The sequence below is a fragment of the Podarcis liolepis genome (genome assembly GCF_965112155.1).
Source record: "Podarcis liolepis genome assembly, chromosome: 13".
Taxonomy (NCBI): domain Eukaryota; kingdom Metazoa; phylum Chordata; class Lepidosauria; order Squamata; family Lacertidae; genus Podarcis; species Podarcis liolepis.
This window is the reverse complement of record NC_139573.1, coordinates 27571601-27592465: the sequence shown is the minus strand read 5'-3', so window position 1 is coordinate 27592465 and position 20865 is coordinate 27571601. Positions and strand designations below refer to the sequence as shown.

General features: G+C 41.4%; 4 protein-coding genes across 4 annotated transcripts; all 4 read left to right on the top strand.

Moving 5' to 3' along the window:
* The first annotated feature begins 193 nt into the window (after window positions 1–193).
* Window positions 194–3819, top strand: LOC310691027 (olfactory receptor 2AP1-like). The gene is made up of 2 exons (XM_083470617.1): window positions 194–1305; window positions 2546–3819. Exon 2 carries the CDS (start codon window positions 2562–2564, stop codon window positions 3546–3548), a length of 987 nt encoding a protein of 328 aa, XP_083326743.1. The 5' UTR covers window positions 194–1305; window positions 2546–2561; the 3' UTR covers window positions 3549–3819.
* Window positions 3820–8982: 5163 nt separating this feature from the next.
* Window positions 8983–9945, top strand: LOC310692552 (olfactory receptor 6B1-like; the record flags this gene model as incomplete). The annotated part of the gene is made up of 1 exon (XM_083473500.1): window positions 8983–9945. The coding sequence occupies one exon, from the start codon at window positions 8983–8985 to the stop codon at window positions 9943–9945; it is 963 nt and encodes a 320-aa protein (XP_083329626.1).
* Window positions 9946–14333: 4388 nt separating this feature from the next.
* LOC310692551 (olfactory receptor 1f45-like) lies at window positions 14334–15287 on the top strand (the record flags this gene model as incomplete). Its single annotated transcript, XM_083473499.1, has 1 exon — window positions 14334–15287. The coding sequence occupies one exon, from the start codon at window positions 14334–14336 to the stop codon at window positions 15285–15287; it is 954 nt and encodes a 317-aa protein (XP_083329625.1).
* A 3106-nt stretch (window positions 15288–18393) lies between these two features.
* Window positions 18394–19534, top strand: LOC310691020 (olfactory receptor 1E16-like). The gene has a single exon (XM_083470611.1). It carries the CDS (start codon window positions 18418–18420, stop codon window positions 19453–19455), a length of 1038 nt encoding a protein of 345 aa, XP_083326737.1. The 5' UTR covers window positions 18394–18417; the 3' UTR covers window positions 19456–19534.
* Window positions 19535–20865: the final 1331 nt, after the last annotated feature.

The following is a 20865-nucleotide window of genomic DNA, read 5'->3' as shown; positions in this document are numbered from 1 at the left end:
CCATTGCGCCAGAAGTGGCTTAGTCATGCTGGCCACATGACCCAGAAAAACTGTCTGTGGAAAAACGCCGATTCCCTTGGCCTGTAAAATGAGATGAGTGCTGCAACCCCAGAGTCCTCTGCAATTAACTGTCAGGGGTCCTTTACCTTTTTTATTCTGTCATAAAATTGTTGCAGTGGGTAACCTTGGGTTACAAATGCTTCGGGTTACAAACACTTTGAGTTACAAACTCCGCTAACCCAGAAGTAGTACCTTGGGTTGAAAACTTTGCCCCAGGATGAGAACAGAAACTGCACGCCGGTGGTGTGGGGGCAATGGGAGGCCCCATTAGTGAAAGCACACCTCAGCTTAAGAATGGTTTCGGGTTAAGAACGGACCTCCGGAATGAATTAAGTTCAAAACCCAAGGTACCACTGTATTTTTTATTATAATATTAATTATGATTTTCAGTTTCATACATTTCAATAATTTTACAAGGAGGGGCACAGGGTTAGCTCATTCACACAACTCTCTTCCCTCCCATTGTTCAACAGCTTAGGCTGCCACAGCCACACTATGATGTGTACGAAGTGAGGACAAATTCCAGTATGCACATTCCTGTAAGCCCACTTACAGTAGAGCATAAAATTAATTTGCCTCTTTCTGTTTTGAGCCATTGTTTACTCTGTTTGCTTACTGTTGATTTCTTCCAGGGAAACTCAAAGGGGAAGGGCCATAGCTCAGTGACAGAGCATCTCCCTTGAGTAGAGAAGGTCCTAGATTCATTGCATGGCATCTCCCTGCCTTAAACCCTTGGGAGCTTCTGTCAGTACAAACAATACTAAGTTGACCAATGGGGCGACTCATTATGAGGCAGCTTTCTATGTTCCTATATGATATTCTTTAAAAAAGAGCAAGCTTTGAAGTCAGTAGTTTAATTGCAATATGCTTAAGTACATAAGTACAGGTAGTTTGCTGCTTCTAGCATTAAAACACCTATTATTAAAATGATGTCAAAGGAGACTGTGATTTCCCTATGGGAAGAGAGAGATGCAACGCGATAATCATTCTGATGGAATATATATGGAGAGAAGAAACACTGAAAACAAAAATGCCTTTTTTTAATTTCAAGAATGAACTGAGGTCAGGAATAAGATGGGGATAATGAGAAGAGGCTGTTTTCAGAACAGAGATACAGCAGAAGAAGTAAATTGAATTCCAGCACTATGGGCATGTTGTAATCTATACATTTTTAAAAATGTTATTAATCAAAGCAAACATACTACAGTCAACTGAGACATGAAAACAGTGATAACGAGGAATAAGGTAAGCAAACTACTGGCTTTTCCATTGATGTGTAAGAATGAGATAGGAGGGGGGGGGGAAAGAAACAGAAGCATCTGGACACGGCTGGCAAGAGGTTGCCATGTGCTTTGATTGAAACTCTAAAGGCACAATGGGCATTAAAAGCCATTTGTACATTAGGACAAATGTAGGTGTCATAAATAAAATAATAGAATAATAGAATTGTAGAGTTGGAAGGGACCCTGAGGATAATCTAATCCAACCTCCTGCAATGCAGGAATAAGCAGTTGTCATGTATGGGGATTAAACCTGTGACCTAATAATAATAATAATAATAATAATAATAATTTATATGCCACCCATTTGACTGGGTTGCCCCAGCCACTCTGAGTTGCTTCCAGCAAATTAAAACACCAAACATTAAAAACTTCCCTATACAGGCTGCCTTCAGATGCCAGATAAATGTCCATCTCTTTGACATCTGACGGGAGGGTGTTCCACAGAGTGGATGCAACTACCAAGAAGGACTTCTGCCTGGTTTCCTATAACTTCACTTCTTGCAGTGAAAGAACCACCAGAAGATGCTCAGACCTGGAATTCAATGACTGGGCTGAACGATGAGGGTGGAGATGCTCTTTCAGGTATACGGGGCCAAGGGCCATTTAGGGCTTTAAAGGTTAGCACCAACACTTTGAATTGTGCTTGGAAATGTAATGGGAGATAATATAGATCCTTTAGGACTGGTGTTATATGGTCCCTGTGGCCGCTCCCAGTCATCAGTCTGGTAGCCTCATTCTAGATTGGTTGTCTTGTGTGCAGGCAAGTGTATGTTAGGTGAAATGTGCACAAAATAAAATTGTATGAATGTTTTCATGGTGTGGAAATGTGAACCAAGTATAAGACAGAAAAGAAAAACTAAGAGAAACTGAAATTGTGAGGTTTGTCCATCCCTAGTATTTGCTACTATTAATGAAGAATTAAAAAGCAAATATATTATTAAGGATAATGTGCATCGTGGTCAACCTAGGTCCTGTTAAAAATTCCTAGTGATGGAAAGGGAAAATATTTGTTTGAGCCCTCTAGTTGTGTTCACTTACGACTTGAAAAGTTGTCCTGGAAAACCTCCTCCCACCCTCTTCTCTCTAGTTTAATACCTGATGTATAACTGCCAACATCTAAATCTTATGGGTGCAAATGAAAAGAGCTATTGTATATTAATCCTTTCTGCCCATCTGAAGTAGAGTTTATCTAATCTTTCCAGGTGTGAAGCTAATACAATGGCAAAAGCAGAACTGAGAAATCAAACAGTCCTCACTGAATTCCTTCTGCTGGGATTTGGAGATCTAGGAGATCTTCGGTTTCCTCTCTTCCTGCTCTTCTTAGTGATCTACATTGTGACCATGCTTGGGAATATTCTCATTGTTGTGCTTGTTGTGGCTGATCGCCACCTTCACACCCCCATGTACTTCTTCCTGGGAAACCTGTCCTGCCTGGAGACCTGCTACAGCTCCAACATCCTTCCCATGATGCTGGCCAATCTCTCTGAGAGAGGTCCAAGAACCATTTCTGTAACTGGATGCATGATCCAATATTACTTCTTTGGCTTCTTGGCAGCCTCGGAATGTTATCTCCTAGCAGCAATGTCCTACGATAGGTATGTGGCAATTTGTAAGCCACTGCTCTATACGGTACTGATGAATGGCAGAGTTTGCCTCCAGCTAATAGCTGCATCTTGGATCAGCGGTTCATTGGCTATTAACGTGACTATATATTTAATGCACCAGTTAAGGTTCTGCGGCCACAGTGAAATCAGCCACTTCTTTTGCGATTTCAATCCAATATTAAAGCTCTCATGTAGCGACACACACGTGATTGAACTTTTAACCACCTTCCTGGCTGCGATATGTTCCTTGCCTCCCTTCTTGTTGACCCTGACATCTTATGTCTATATCATATCTACCATTGTGAGAATCCCCTCCACCAGTGGGAGGCAGAAAGCCTTCTCGACCTGTTCCTCACACCTCACTGTGGTGTCCATTTTCTATGGAACAATCATGATTGTCTACATGTTGCCCAAAACAGATGCACTGCGAGACCTCAACAAAGTCTTCTCTCTCTTCTATACAGTCCTGACACCTTTCTTCAACCCGCTGATATACAGCCTGAGAAATAGAGAGGTCAAGGAAGCCTTCAGAAAAACATTTACTAAATGTTGCATTTGGGAAAGAATGCAGGGCCATCGTTTAATATGCTTGTTTATCTAGAAGTTGATTTTGCTCCTCGTTGAGGATGTTATTTTTTCCGTGGGGAAAAATCACACACACATTACCCTACTTAATACTGTTGTAATGCCCAAAAGGCATTCACATTGGATTGCCTCCTTGGTAATGGCAGATAGCTTTTCCAGTGTTGTAGGTTTGACTTTATAGACAACTTGTGTATAGTAGTTCTTAGCTGATTATTGGTCCTGTCTTTTTGTTGCAACCATTATTTTATAAATAGGAAAGTGTATAGAAATTATGCCAAAAAATAATAATCAAAGTGTGAAGGGTTGTGCATATGTGGGTATGAGACAAATTAAAGTGCTAGTATATTCATGCCTGCCACAGTCACATATAAAGAAGGGTGTGTGTGTCTTTATTTTTATTTTTTGCAAACCTGAGATGGAATATGCTGGTGAGGCAAACAGTATCATTCCTTTTCCAACACATTTTTTTGCTATCAGAAGTGATTCACCTGGTGGAGCCGCAATGCTAGCTTCCTGAAAATGGTGTTGCTGCTACCTACAAGGAAGGACAGGAGGATGTGGTGAAGTGGCGGAGAGTTTGTTCTGCCCATGCACCTGCACTGAATAAACCTCTGCCAACCTCATCTCTATCCCTCCCAGTATGCAGCTGCCAGGAATCTAGCATTGCAGCTCTGCCCTTGTGGAGGAGACACTTCTGTTTGCTATCCTCCATAGGTGTAAGCAAATTTCTTTCCAGAATCCTTTACTTCTGATGTGAGCATCATGTCTTGTTTACATGTAATAATCATTTAGCTCTCAATCATCTTTCCCTCCATTCCAGTTAGACTGGAGTATCTGCAACTATTTAAATTTGTATATGAGGAGCAAGTTCAGTCTTCCCCTTCATACAAGTAGCTATTCCCTTTTGTGTTTGACCCTGCCTTCTAATACATTGATTATATTATGCATGACATACACACCTGACACAATCAGTGACATAGTGTGAAAAAGAACACTTGCATGCACTGGCTTTTTGTAATCTCAAGTACCATTGATTTAAGGGAGATCCCCTGCTGTCTGTACTCATTTTAAACCATTTCCTTTCCGTCTATACACTGAATGTGTGGAGAGAGAAACAGGAAGTACGTTTCCCTCTTCTTGGATGGGCAGCTTTGCAAGTGTACCCTGGGTCTCCTCTGTGAACTGGCTAGATTGCAGGCTAGATCGTCCTTCTGCCACCAAATTGGCCAATGATGGCAGGAATTAGAGGGTGTTCCCCTAAGCACAAGACCAACTGACCAATAGCGTTGCTTGGACGGGTGTCCAGGGCAAGGATAAATTCCCAGCCTGCTGGGCCATTGGCCCTCAGGAATATCCCTACCAACCCTGACTCCATGATGTCCATGTGTTCAGCGCCATGCCTGAAAGGAGCTATTATGGATGCATATCGGGGACCTGCACAATTAAGTAGCCCAATTATTTCATTACATTTATTTATGATGTAATGATTTATGATTATTTATGATGTAATGATTTATGGTTATGATTTATTTATGATTATTTCATTACATGATGCCCATGCATTCAGTGCCACATCTGAAAGGAGCTATTATATATGCATATCAGGGACCTGCACAATTAAGTATCTCAATTATTTCTTTTAATTTTTTTATTTCATAAAATGTATATGCCACTTGATTATTAAAAACTTCAAAGCAGATTCCAAAAATAATCAAACAATAAACTTGAGAAAAATTTGCAACCTTAAACACACAAAAATAAAAATACTAAAACAGATTCAAATGACCTCAATTTTCTAAGCATCTGGGTAGGCTTGTCTAAATAAGAATGTTTTTAACAGGTACTGAAAGGAGTACACAGAAAGCACCTGCTTGATCTCAACAGACAGGGAGTTCTAAAGTGCAGGGGCTGCCACAATAAACAAATGAGTTCATGCAAATCAGAAATGAGTATGATGTGGTGTAGTAGTTCTTGTTGTTTAGTCATTTAGTAGTGTCCTACTTTTCGTGACCCCCTGGACCAGAGCACGCCAGGCACTCCTGCCTTCCACTGCCTCCCGCAGTTTGGTCAAACTCATGTTCGTAGCTTCGAGAACACTGTCCAACCATCTCGTCCTCTGTCGTCCCCTTCTCCTTGTGCCCTCCATCTTTCCCAACACCAGGGTCTTTCCCAGGGAGTCTTCCCTTCTCATGAGGTGGGCAAAGTATTGGAGCCTCAGTTTCAGGATCTGTCCTTCCAGTGAGCACTCAGGGCTGATTTCTTTCAGAATGGATAGGTTTGATCTTCTTGCAGTCCATGGGACTCTCAAGAGTCTCCTCCAGCACCAGAATTCAAAAGCAGGTGTAGTAGTACTAATACCACTAATCGAAGCAGGGTGGTGAGCTTATGCCTACTGAGCTCTAGGAACCTGTTTTTGGAGCAGATGTTAGGGTGGGTCTTTCAGCTCGGGGGGGGGGCGTGTCCACTTTCTCTTCGCACTTTGGCCGCATGCCAAAAACATTATCTGAAAACCTCTTTAAATTCCCCTCTCCCAACTTACTGTTAGGCACAGAAGCGGGGATGGGGAAGAGGTAGAAGCAGGATTGCACCTGTCCTGTGTCATGATCCTTAATAGTGCTGTAATGCTGGGTGAATCTGGATTATAACTGAGGAGCAGGGCATCAGTGCAGTTGGCATTACCTGAATATGAAATATGCCCTTTAATGGGCTGTCTTTGACCCTGGTAACAGACCTTGCTTTATACATATCCCGGAAAGTACAAGCAAATATCTGGAACTCTTAATATTAAATTAAAGGTCAGCACCCTGATCCTGTGTTACTTTCCAACCAAGTTTAATCATCACTTCATGTAAAAAGGAATAGAATTCTGCCTAGATGATGAAATTGTCTTATATTAATAAATTCATTATTCAAGAAAAACACAGATAACCAATTAGTCATTTCTAACTAGGACCATGTCCCTTCAACTTCAACCAGAGTAAACAAAGTGGTAAACAGACAGGAACTTGCAAGAAAGAAGCAATGATTCCAAGGAATGACGATACTACAATATTAACTCAACCAGGAAGCTCCACCTCCTTTTCTGAGATTTACACGGGTTCAAAATAGTGTTCATGCCCCAGATTTTCAATCGTTGGGAAGCTCAGAGCTCCACTAGAACTCCCTTTTCACTCTCTGATCTCAAGGTTGAACTTTTTAGCTTTGGTAGAATATGGACCAAGGAATGAGTGACACACACTGTAGTCATGGTGATATAAGATTTTAAGGGCAAATCTTAATTTTCAAACAAAAGGCACACATCTTCTATCCCTGACTCAATGATCTACTTACAGCTAGATCAGGTATATTAATTCCTTTTCTCTTTCTGATTAGTATGTGACTATGGCAAATGGTTGTGTTCACAGCTCAAGCTTGGGTAATTAGAGAATCTCTTTTGCCCTTCAAATCTAAGGTACAGTGGTACCTCGGGTTAAGGACTTAATTCTTTCTGGAGGTCTGTTCTCAACATGAAACCGTTCTTAACCCGAGGTACCACTTTAGCTAATGGGGCCTCCCGCTGCCTCTACGCTGCCACCGTGCGATTTGTGTTCTCATCCTGAAGCAAAGTTTTTAATTCAAGGTACTATTTCTGGGTTAGTGGAGTCTGTAACCTGAAGCGTCTGTAACCTGAAGTGTCTGTAACCCGAGGTACCACTGTATATATACCGCTGTCCACCTGTAACCTTGCTGTCCGAAAGAGCATCTGTATACTCTGTCTTTCATGTCATAAACCGATTCTTCTTTAATGCTCTTGTTTGTGAACATTTTTATTAGGTATATGGGTTAACAGTAGAGATACATTCATAACACATGCACATATTGACTATGGGAAAAGTTTTGAATCCTCTCAGGAATATGCATAGAACACATGTAAGTGGTGGACACACATATGGGTTCAGATGCATACCTTGTAACAGTGCTTCTGTGGGACTGAATCATTCCCTCAGTGTGTGTAGTCCAGGACTGCCTATTACTAATATATAGACAAAGTAGTCCAAGTTAAATAGTTCCCAGCCTCTTTCTTTTTCAATGGGAGCAATGCTAGCAAGTGCCTAGCTTTCCCTCTGGAAGCAAATGGAAGTTGAAAGTGTTTTGGCTTGACTAGTTCATGCCCCATGAACTTCAACGAGTTTCTTTCTGTACAGTTAATCACAGTAGCAAAACAAAAGGAAAACAATATTATTTTGATGGCTCTGCCTGACCTTAAATTTTACTGCATGCTCAAAGTAGAATTAATTTTCTGGCAGTTTAAAGTAGGTGACATTCTTGATGTGAACAAATGTCAAGGGAGATTACACATTCCTCCAGGATAAAAGGAGTAAATAACCCAAAGAGGAGTGCTAAGCACCCCTTTAGGATCAATGGCAAATAAGAGCGATGCCTTTGGGACATCATGATCTAGAAGTGTTCAGATTGATTCCCTGCATTCTTGTTAGTATCAGCCTGAAGACATGTACTGGAGTTAAAGATGTCAAAGGATGTTTTGAACCTTCAGGCGCTGATATTGCTGCTGAGAGAATTCACAACACTGCTCATTCTACAGTAGACACGTTTAAAGGTAAGGCAACCTTTCTCACATATTTACAGAATGGGAAAAGACAAGGTCCACATTTTATCACCACTGGATATTTCTGATATTGCTTATTGATGTTGCTTTTTGATATTTTGATATTGCTGTGCAAAATCAATTCAGCTTCAGAATTTAATAAAACCACTGAGATCTGCCCTGCAATACAATCTCAAAGTCTTGAGTAATCCTGTGGTGCTGGATGATATGTGCCCCTATTAAAGGTAAAGGTAAAGGGACCCCTGACCATTAGGTCCAGTCGTGACCAACTCTGGGGTTGTAGCGCTCATCGCGCTTTGCTGGCCGAGGGAGCCAGCGTACAGCTTCCGGGTCATGTGGCCGGCATGACTAAGCCGCTTCTGGCGAACCAGAGCAGTGCATGGAAACGCCGTTTACCTCCCCGCTGGAGTGGTACCTATTTATCTACTTGCACTTTGACGTGCTTTCGAACTGCTAGGTTGGCAGGAGCTGGGACCGAGCAACTGGAGCTCACCCCGTCGCAGGGAATCGAACCGTCAACCTTCTGATCAGCAAGTCCTAGGCTCTGTGGTTTAACCTACAGTGCCACCCGCGTCCCTTATGTGCCCCTCTTACTACCCCCCCAAAACCCCACCCTCCTCTGCTAGGAGAGGAACAACAGAGAGAGACAGAGAGAGAGAGGAGAAGAAGCAGCAAGAGCAGCAGCAGCTGCTGCCAAGTGTGTGGCTAAAAATATCCAGTGAGAGCCACACCTTGTGAGAGCCACACCTATACATTTTCTAGCTTCTTTCAAATATGCTTTCAGTTTAGTTCGACCCTTTTTCTCCTTTCTTTTTTTGTTTTCCAGTGTGCAAATCTTATCTACATGATCTCCTGGCAAGTGCAAAATGGGGCAAATCAAACCATGATCACAGAATTTATTCTCCTGGGGTTTGAGGGTGGTCAGAATCTGCAAACTGTTCTCCTGTTGCTGTTTTTGGCGATTTACATTGTGACCATCTCTGGGAACCTCATCATCGTTTTTCTTGTTGTGTCTGCCCAGCACCTTCACACACCCATGTATTACTTCCTAGGGAACTTGTCTTGCTTGGAGACCTTCTACAGCTCCACCATCATGCCCAGGATGCTCTATAGTCTCTTTACAGGGGACAGGTCCATTTCATTCACTGCTTGTGTTACACAGTTTTACATTTTTGGCATACTTGTTACTACAGAGTGCTTTCTCCTAGCCGCAATGTCCTTTGATCGTTACTTAGCCATATGCAAGCCATTGCATTATGCTATCCAAATGACAGACAGATTGTGTCTTCAACTGGCTGCTGGTTCCTGGGTGAGTGGGGGCTTAGCTGCCACCATAACCACATCTCTCATGTCCCAGTTAGTCTTTTGTGGCCCTAATGAGATTGACCACTTCTTTTGTGATATTGGCCCAGTCATTGACTTGTCATGCAGTAATACACATACAATAGACACCTCAATTTTAATATTGTCATCACTGTGTGCCTTTCCTCCTTTCCTGTTGACCCTGGCATCCTATGTTTGCATCATCACCTCCATCCTGAAGATCTCTTCGCGTTCCAGCAGGCAGAAGGCTTTCTCTACTTGCTCCTCTCACCTGATAATGGTGACAGTTTTCTATGGGACGCTGATTATAGTCTACATTGTACCCAAGACAAGCATCCTGAGAGACTTGAACAAAGTTTTCTCTCTCCTGTACACCATATTGACTCCCCTTCTCAACCCCATCGTATATAGCTTAAGAAATAATGATGTCAAGGAGGCCCTTAAAAAGGGTTCTATGAAATTTGCAATTCATACAGGAATTTAGAAGATGGGCTGCAAATTTCACAGCACCGTTTATTTATTGTTAATATTCCCCACATACTTCTCTGCTTAGATGCAGATCTCTGGAGTAGTTTCAGCAATAAGGCTCACTTAGTTGGTGTGGGGGGATTATGATGTAAAATATTTATTAAGCATTTCCATACCAGTCCATCATGGGTGGTATAAATAATAAAGATAATTCATGTGGTAAAATAGATTCTCCCACTAAAATCTCTGAAGCACTTTGGTCAATAAAGCTGCTTACTTCTGCATCTTGACTGTCTGTTGGGACTGCTCAGAAAAATAATTTTGGATTTTTTTTAAAAATAAAAATAAAAATCTATGTCCTTAAGAAATGTTTCTTAGTTTATTACAACTAATGCAATTGCATGTTTTCTTTATGTCAGGAGTGGGGAACATTTTCAGACTGATGGCCTCTTTCCTTCTGAGCAGAGTTCATTCTGGGGAAGGGCAGTAGTAAAAAATGGGCCAAGCAATCAATATAAATTTTTACTTTCCTCAGTAGGTTTATTTCTACACACTGGAAGAGGAAGACAGTATAGAGTTACAACAGGGGTTTGCAGGAGGTTACAGCTCAAAGGTAGATGGGAAAGTTGAGAAATAATAGCTGACCGACATGTTGTCATTAGAAAAAATTCTAGACCCACCATCTTCCAGAACATGGCAAGCCTTAAAAGTAGGAAAGCAAAGAGGTCAAAGACTGAGGGCACTTAGCGACACCTGTAAAGGAGGAGATAATGACGACAAATGAGGAAGTGGGAGAGACGGGGTGTGTGTGGAGATTCACTCGGAACAATGGCATTATCCCAGAGTCTGGGTTCTATAGCCTCTCTCTGTAGAATTTTTTTTAATAAAAAAGGACTGTAAGAAACTTTTCCTTGTCTTTATACTTTCCTGGGCAACCAGGATGACAGCATCCTGACAGACACAGACCTCTTTTCGCTTCATCCATGAAAACAAACGGGATTATCAGAGCTCAAGGACACATTCCAGTCATCTGAAAACACTCACTGAGGTTTCTAAGCAGGGTCAGTGGGAGGAAGGTGGCCTGGAAAGAGATGTGTGTGGCCAATGAGGTGGTGTGGTATTTGGGGAGTCCCAAGATCCAAACAGAGAAACTTGGAGGGACACATTTGGCTCCTAGACATGAAGTTCCCCACCACTTTCCTACACTGTATGCTCTCATAATGTACATTGCGTGGCTTTCTTTCCCAGTTTCTTCCCAATGTGTTGACTTTCTTCCCAAACTACATGACAATACATTTTAAAACATTTATCTGAGCTTTAAAACAACCCCTCCAAAAACATTATAATAATTCTAATAGGTAGGAGCAGATAAGAAGAGGGATGGAGGAGGAATCAACCTTTCTCAAATTCAAAGGAGACACAGTTGATCCAAACAGGATGGATCACAATATGGAACAGATCAATAGGTCATTCAGAATCTGTGGAATAGTGGATGACTTTACCAGGTGGCTCAGTGGTTTTCTCACTGCCTTCATCCTTAATCCCTCTCCCCTTTAACACTTTTAAATAAGAATATCTATCTGTCCACAGATCTATCTGGGCAGCCATCACATGGTGGTCCTTGCTGTCACACACTTACTCATAGATCACCCTGAGAGCGATGAGATTTGACGACATTATGTCACTCTCAGGGGGAATTGTGTGGCGAAAACATGGCTGCCCCATGTAAACACTGGTGGCAGATATATTTTTCTTAGTCCCATCCCCTCTGAAAACAGGGATGGACCAGAGTTCAGGGGGTCTATCTATGCCTAGGTAAGAAACAATAATAATGCCAAAAACATATTCCGCTCAGTATAAATATTAAGATCCCATACATGAATATTTCTAACTAAAACCATTTTATGTATTTGGCTATCCAGTCAAATCTTGTTTAGGGTTGGAGGTGAAATGCTATTGTGTGGCCCATTTACACAGTTTAATAGGAAAAATATATTCCATTTGCCACTTGCTATACTTTCCCCCAAAATACATTTCCCCCCATTTCTGGAAGGGAGACAAAAGGTACAAGTGGAAGTGGCAGTGGCAGTAGTTGGTTGCGGGTCTAGTGGTGTAAACTCCAGTGTGAGATGCTTCTCCTCAAGGAGCACTGTGCTCCAATTGGGGCCTCTATATTAAGCTGGAGACACACCCATCTCTGAGGGATCCTTTTTGCAATATTCTCCCCAGTTCGTACATTATAATCTCTGTATAAATCAGACATTTTGAACTCCCAGAATTAATTACCTGGAGATTTAAAACCTAGCCCTCAGAAGTACTAGGCTTTGGGCAATGTAGAAATCCCATGGAACGGTAAAAAACCTTGGTATCTCTCTTGGGTTTAGGAGGCTGGTTGCATCATTCATATAGTTCAGAAAGCCAGCAAATTAAAAGCCACTCTCCCAGGATCACTTCCTTTAAGTGCTTATGAGAAGCTATTTTATGAACACGCATTCACCATAGGTGATAATATGTCAGTTTCTTTATAAAGGATTTGAGAAATGGTGCTAATGAATCCTGGGACATCTGTGATTGTGACAGTGACTTACTACAGGTAAGTTCTAGAACACTGCTATTCTTGGCAGCATTGTACCATCTTTCAATGCCCCCTTTGACTTTAAGGCAAACAAACTCATTAATTCAATGATTTTTAAATTGACTGTCAGTAAAAAAAAAAAAAAAGGGCAGTCTATGCTCTCAAGCTAATGTAGTTTACTGTGTTGCTCTCCTCCCTTTTTATCCCAATGAAAGAGGTTGAGATTATTTTTTTGACAAAATATGTTTATTGCCTTGACATCTGCTAGGGAGAAGGCCCTTGGCCTGGTTCCCTGTAACTTGGCTTCTCGCAGTGAGGGAACTGCCAGAAGGCCCTTGGTGCTGGACCTCAGTGTCCGGGTAGAACGATGGGGGTGGAGACGCTCCTTCAGATATACTGGACCAAGGCCGTTTAGGGCTTTAAAGGTCAGCACCAACACTTTGAATTGTGCTAGGAAACGTACTGGGAGCCAATGAAGATTTTTCAGGACCGGTGTTAAATGGTCTCGGCGGCCACTCCCTGTCACCAGTCTAGAGATAACTAGAGTATGCACCACTCTGGCAAGTTATCGAACACTGCTATGCTCTGCAGAGTGATGCCATTTTTAAAACTCTTGTATGTCTTTGGGACACATCAGTTCATTAATTCAAGGATATTTGAATGAACCTCAGTAGCAGATATGGAGTCTAGCTCTGAGGTGAAGGCACTCTACTAACATGTTTTCATATCTCAGTCCAATCGTCTCTCCTCCTCCTAATTTAGAAAAGTGGAGCTCATTTTTGGCAAAATATTTCATGTCCTATTGAGAGCTTGAATAATGTAGACTCATAATAAAAACTAAATGTATATCTTTTGGTTGCATTCATGATGCTTTTGTTATATTGGATTTGATCTAGACCAGGAGTAGGGAAACTTTTTCATTCTAAAGGTCACATTTTATTTTGGGCAACGATGTAGCAGTCTAGAAGCAAAAAGCATCATCAGGGTTTAAGCACACATTTGAATCAGAAAGAAAGGGTAAAGGAGGGTGTCAAGAAGGACTGGCCATGGATGCTAGTCATTAAGGCAAAATGGGGTGGTGTCCTCCCACCTGCACAAACTCTTCCCCCTTCCATTCCGTCAACTCCTAACTACAATGCAATTGCTTCAAGTCCACTATCTGCTTCTGCCTCCTGCTAGCTGCTGCACACAAAGTTCAGAACTCTTTATCTCTGTGGCTCACAGCTCTCCCTCTGCACATCCTGCAAGGTGGATGGGTGTTTCTTTCCACAACAGACTCTCTGAGGTAGAGGAGGAACACTGCCTAGAATCATTGTGATTAGCTTGGGGTGGGGGTAACTGAACAGACACAACATTTCCTAGTTCACTCTAGCATTGCTAATGCTAGCCAATCCCATTGCTTGCCTCTGCCAGCACATAAGCAATGAACCCACCCTAGGAGAAGATGCGAGAGCGGCAGCATGGCCTCTGTTGTGAATTTGGGAAAGCAGTTATTATACATCAAAGGATATGTAAATAACAAAAATTTCAAAATAATGTACATATCTATTTGGGGGTAATGGGCTCATGTCAAACCAACCAAACAACTTTATGCTGGAGAAAAATAGAAAAAAAACCATTTCTAGCAACCATCTGTGCCATGCTAGGGATCAAACAGACTGAAATAAATCCATTTCATTGTTCACTTTTGATGGATTTGACTGACATCCCTGTTGCGTTTACAAGAAAATTGCATGCACAAAATATAATTCATGGTTCCCCTACATTAAAATGTCTGTATTTCAGATTATATTTTATAGTTGATGTCTCATTTGTTTGACACAAGACCCATGTTGGATAGAGAAGAAGAAAACCAGACAGCCACAATAGAATTCATTCTCTTGGGATTTGGGAATCTCCCTGAACTGCAGCCTCTTCTTTTTGCCCTCTTCCTGATTGTTTTTATTATGTCACTAACTGGGAACCTCCTGATTGTTTTGCTCATTGTGGCTGATCAGCAACTTCACACTCCCATGTACTTCTTCCTGGGAAATTTATCTGGCATGGAGACTTGCTACAGCTTGATTATCTTACCCAAAATGTTGGCCAATTTGATAACTGGAAAGAGAACCATTTCTGTTCGTGGGTGCATAGCCCAATTTTATTTCTTTGGTTTGTGTGCTGGTATAGAAACCTATCTCCTGGCAGCAATGTCCTATGACCGCTATCTGGCTATATGTAGACCTTTACACTACAGCACCATTATGCGTAGAAGGTTCTGTGTTCACCTAATGGCTGCAACATGGATTAATTCTTTGCTGGCTAACTTCATTGTGATCATCATGATGGCTCAGCTATCCTTCTGTGGTCCCAATGTCATAGATCATTACTTTTGTGACTTCATCCCGATTGTAAAACTGTCCTGCAGTGACACAAGCATGGTTGAAATCACCGCCCTTTTCTTTAATTTCAATTTTAATGTTGCCCCATTCTTATTGACTCTCACATCCTATGTTTGCATCATTGCCACCATCCTAAAGATCCCATCCACCACTGGAAGGAAAAAGGCCTTCTCCACCTGCTCCTCTCATCTAATTGTGGTTTGCATATTTTATGGCACTTTAATCATTGTCTACATGTTGCCAGACTCCCCAACTCTAAGAGGTCTGAATAAAGTCTTCTCCATTTTCTATACCATCTTGAATCCTTTGGTCAATCCTCTCATCTACAGCTTGAGAAACCAAGAAGTTCACAAAGCTCTAAGACGAGTTTGGAAGAAACTGAACATCTTTTGCAAGGCATGATCTGAACTCTTTCCTTTCCATTAAGTTTATCAGCTAGTCAAAGTACTCATGTATGCAGAACCCTGGCTCCAGTGGGAACTTTCTTCTTACTGTGAATAGTGTGTGTGTGTGTGTGTGTGTGTGTGTGTGTGTGTGTGTGAATTATAATTAGGATCACATCATCCTTTAGTCCTGATCTTCTGTTCTCCATTTTCCCCTGTGGCTAGCTATTTGTTAAAGAATAATCAACTACTCAACAAAAGCAAATTATGTAATAAACATCAGATCTATGTTTGCTGTTAGTTTTATTTAGGGGTTGTGTTTTTTAAAAAATATTTTCTTTATCACAGAAATGCACACTCAAGTCATATCCCTGTTTATATGTACTCCCATCTTTTGCAGTCTTTTTAATGGGCTGAATCCAACCAAGTTGGATAGATCCACTGAAATTAATGGATGTAAGTCTGTCAGATTCATTCATTTTAATATATTTCTTTTCAGAACTAATGTTGGATACAAGGCCATGTTTTTTGCCATGATCATTTTCTTTCAGGAACTGGTGTTCCTGATGTTTCCAATTCTGCAGTTTCTTGAGCTGTTCTGTGACTTGGGGTTCATTGATCAATTAGATAAAAGTGAATGGGAAGTCATCAGTCTCAAGAAGAAGGAAAAGGTGGTAACCCCCAGGTATATAGGAAAAGAATAAGAGTTCTCAACCTTGTCTATCAACCACTGCTGCAGCTTCCTTCTGTAGTCTGGTGTGTGTGTGTCTTACCTCTTTCCTATACGCGGCACACAACCATGACGTAGGTGGCCCATATACCCTCCAAAGTTCTCTGCTTCATGCCTTGCTAACTTCTGAGTTCCATTGGACTGGGACGAGAATATGGCAGAGAGACTTCTCAGTTATGTCCAAGTTTTAAAATTCCTTCCCTGGGGAAGTTCATTCTTTCCTCCGCTACTTGGCCTTCCAGTGTTATATAATAGCTTTTCTTACCTACAAGACATTTGATCTGCCAAGTTGTTGTCCTAGTTTATCAGCTTCAGTGATAGTATCTGCCATCTTTTCTCTTGCATATTGCTGTTTTACAGAAATGAGTTTTTAGGGTTCATTATGGTGTGAGCATTGTTGTTGTTGTTTGAATGACAAGCTAACCATGTTTCTAATTCATGTGATGAGCTTTTATCCCTTCATTGATTTTTAAAAATCAAGCTGCTGCATTCATGGATGTGATTATTTTTATTAATATTATTATATCTTTTATTGAAACTGATCTTTTATATTTTATTATATGTATATATATATTATATTTATCTTTTATATTATGATATCTTTTATTAAAATTGATTATTTGTGTTTGCTTGTCTTCGATGTGTTTCTCTGGAAAGACAGGATATAAATTTGTTAAACAACAATAAAGAAACAATAGCCTCTCTCTGCTCCCTGTCCAACACAAGACTCCCTCTCCATTTGTATTTTTTGCTGCTTCTATTCCCATACCAGCTACCAACAATATCCTCATCTTCCTGCCCTACCTTGGTTCACATAGTACAAACTGATGCCCAGCTAAAATACCTGTACATAGCAGCTGAATTTTAAAGGGAGCAGCTAATGAGATGCAAGTGAGAGAAGTGACCGCTAGGAGGAGCAGAAGGCAATTTGTGCCTAAGACTTAAAGGTAGATAAAAAGACACAGAGATCCAAAGTGCATCAAACTCTGGAGTGCAGGAAAAAGGTGACTGCAGTCTGATGGAGGAGCAATTAATATCGGGATTTCCTTTGGGTTTAGAAGGTTGGTTGCATCATAAATGATTTCCACACAACCAGAAAATCAGAAGCACGTCCCCAGACTCGCTTCTTTTAAGCTATTGAAAGAAGCCTCTTCAGAGGCACTCATTTTGCAGCTGAGACAATGAAGTTACAGCTCGTTGTTTTTCAACACAAATTCAGAGAAATCCTCTGCTACCTGTACTGATCCTGGTACTAATCACTGAATGCAGATACATAAGGGAAGGCAAGTACTAAATCCGCACACTTTATATTCATCATCTTTCAAAACCCTGACTAACATTAAGAACCAAAATCCAAGAATATTGGAAAAGATAGCAGAAGTGGAATGTGGCTCCTGTTGTTAATTTTTGGGTGCAATTCTATAAAGGGTGGAAGATCATGTGCATGGCATTGTTTCCCTTTGGGGGAGCTGTTTTAATAAAATGTTCTCCTCCCCAATGGTTTCAATGGTAAGGAAAATACATAAACCAGTTCCAAGATTTGATGTGCTTTCCTCCTAGTTCTGATGTGAGTGTTGGGGAGTACAGATACAGATTCATTGAGTATACAACCTATAGGTGTGTGTAAACAACAAACTGAAAACACATACAGTTATCTGCATGTACACAGGTTTCTACATGAGCTGTACAAAATTAACAAGTGTACACTCTTTCACACAAACACCTGTACATGTGTAGAGATAGCTTGTATTTGCATCCAGGGCAATGTGTTTGTATTTTGTGTACCTATTCCTCAGGGGAATAGGAGGACTTTGGATCCAAAGTTTAGCCTGATCCATTTTCAACATGACTCCAGAAGCCCTCCTTTTTGCTTTGTCTGATATTGGAGCAACATTCATAGGGGAGGGGGGCAAAATTTGGATGGAAGCAGGAGTGGCTGGACACTGCTAAGGATGGAAGAATCTATCTAATCAGCTTCTATTTTTTCCACATTCAGTTCACCACATATCTGCAGGAATCTGTATTTCTTAAGAAAAATCCCCATGAAGGTTGTTCTGCATTTTTGTGTGTATTTCTTACAGACACATTTTGGCCAGCAATATAATACAATTTTGTATGGTACTTCCACAAATCTACATATTTTTTTTGCACACTTTCCCATAATACGTGCATATTTGTGAACACTGTTTGGATAACTACATCACAAAATTTGGATAGTATGGGAGGATGGTTATGTGTTGATTATCATATTATACCAGAAAGTGTGAATTTGATAAATTTAGCATTGAATGTGAAATGAATCAAATTTCCATGCCATTCCTACCCTCCACCCATGGATTTCGCTCTCAGTGTGCACCTCTGTATTAAAAGTGCTCTGATTATGTTATAGGGCTGCCTTGACCTCAGTTGGATAAAGACAATGTGGAAGAATGAAGAAGGAAACCAGACAGCAATCAAAGAATTCATCCTTTTGGGATATGGGGATCAGCCTGAGCTGCAGCCTTTGCTTTTGTCCCTCTTCCTCATGATTTATATTTTGACGCTAGCAGGGAATTTCCTCATCATTTTGCTGGTTGTGGCTGATCAGCACCTTCAAACTCCCATGTACTACTTCTTGAGTAATTTGTCTTTCCTGGAGATTTGCTATAGCTCCGTCACCTTGCTCAAAATGTTGAGCAATTTGATAACTGGAGAGAGAACCATTTCTGTTAGTGGCTGCATAGCCCAACTATTTTTCTTCGGCTTCTTTGCAGCTATAGAAACATACCTCCTGGCAGCAATGTCATATGACCGCTACCTGGCAATCTGTAAACCCTTACACTATGCCTCCATCATGCATGGAAAGCTCTGTGTTAAGCTCATGGCTGGGCCATGTATTAGTTCTTTGCTGGGCAATGGCATAGTAGCCTATCTGATGGCCCAGATATCCTTCTGTGGTCCAAATGTCATAGACCATTACTTTTGTGACTTGATCCCAATGGAAAAACTCTCATGCAGTGATACAAGCCTGATCGACCTCTTCGCCTTCCTCTTGTGCGCATTGTACACCATCACCCCATTCCTGCTGACTCTCATATCCTATGTCTGCATCATTGCCACCATCTTAAAGATCCCATCTGCTATTGGTAGGAAAAAAGCATTTTTGACCTGCTCCTCTCATCTCACTGTAGTTTGCATTTTTTATTCTACAATAATAATCGTCTACATGTTGCCAGCCACCCCGATTCTGAGAGATCTCAATAAAGTATTCTCCCTTTTCTATACCATCCTAACTCCCTTGATCAATCCCCTCATCTATAGCTTGAGAAACAAAGATGTTCACAAAGCCCTAAGAACGGTTTGTAGTAGATGGCTATTTTTTGTAAGGAGTCATCTGAATTTGTCAAGGATCCGGCTGAATTCATCCCTTTCCTCAGTGCTTAAAAGTCAATCAGAAGTTTTGAGGTATAGCTGCTGACCTCATCTGGGTGGCCACACCATTTGGTTGTTGAATTCCTTTTGGTGTACTCAAAAATGTTGTTGGGATAATTTTTGCTTTTGGTTCACATTTCTGAGCAACTCTTGTGCTATGACTTTTAGCTTAGCAATGACATGTCAGTTGCTTGCTCTGTAGCTGCTTAGCCCTGTGTTGATGGCAGTAATATGTATAAACAAACAAATGGAATATATCATTGTGCTTCAAGGCATCATCCCAACATCCACATTTAAACTGGAGCTTCTATCCAGGAGGTTAAGATAAAAATATCTAGTATAGCTTGTCAGTGAATTGTGTGCCTTGGAAAGATGAGGACCTGGAAAGTTAAACAACAAACAAACAAACAAATCCCAATTGGACACCACATCTGACCTGGTTTGAGTTTGCAGTATGAGGAGAGGTGAGTTTAACTGTTCCACCCATTGCATTTATTATGAACCTCTCTTGCCCTCCCCTTCTGCTGCTGCTGCTAGAATGTCAGAGCAATTTCAGCTGCAGTTCAGCACAGAAACTCAGAGAGGAGCAGTAAGGTTGAGTCTTTATTCAGAGGGAAACATCAGCGAAACTCTGTGGCCACGTCTAGCCTGATGAATCAGTTGCCAGAAATGAAGATCTGAGCTTCCCACTTCCTCCTAAGATTCCTCCTCAGCTGGATTCCTTCCTAACCATTGCAAACTCCTTCGAGGAGGGGCTCTCTGTGCCTTTTGTTCTGCTTTATGTAATACCCTCCTTGATCTTGGGGACAGAAGAGGAGGGGAGAAGGAAATAGTGGAACTGGCAGGCTGCTGGGGATCCGTCACAGCCTCAGCCTGCTTCTCCTACTTAACTGCCTCACTTTCACTTAACCTGTTGCTTACTCAGCTTCCAACCCATCTGCTCCCCCTTCTTCCTCTGGCCTGTCTTCGGTATCCCACCAGCATTTTCCTGGCTTAGAGCCTTACCACTCTGATGCTTCCTGGGGTGTGTGTGTTCCCCAGCTGTAGCCTCCCACCATTCTTCTTCATCTAGGTAGTCCGTGACACAGAATCACTTGTTTTTCTAAGGGTATGGTAGTTTAGAAGAACAATTTTCCTCTGCACTGCATCAGGTGGGATATATAGGTAGGTACTTTGCCCACCTCATGAGAAGATAAGACTCCCTGGAAAAGACCCTGATGTTGGGAAAGATTGAGGGCACAAGGAGAAGGGGATGACAGAGGACAAGATGGTTGGACAGTGTTCTCGAAGCTACTAACATGAGTTTGACCAAACTGCGGGAGACAGTGGAAGACAGGAGTGCCTGGCGTGCTCAGGTCCATGGGGTCATGAAGAGTTGGACATGACTAAATGACTAAACAACAACAAAAAAGGTAGAGAGAAATTCATTTCAACTTGCATTCCAAGGCAAACTTAC

Coding starts and splice junctions, on each gene's coding strand:
- LOC310691027 (XM_083470617.1), top strand. CDS start 2,562: ATGGCAAAAGCAGAACTGAGAAATCAAACAGTCCTCACTGAATTCCTT.
- LOC310691020 (XM_083470611.1), top strand. CDS start 18,418: ATGTGGAAGAATGAAGAAGGAAACCAGACAGCAATCAAAGAATTCATC.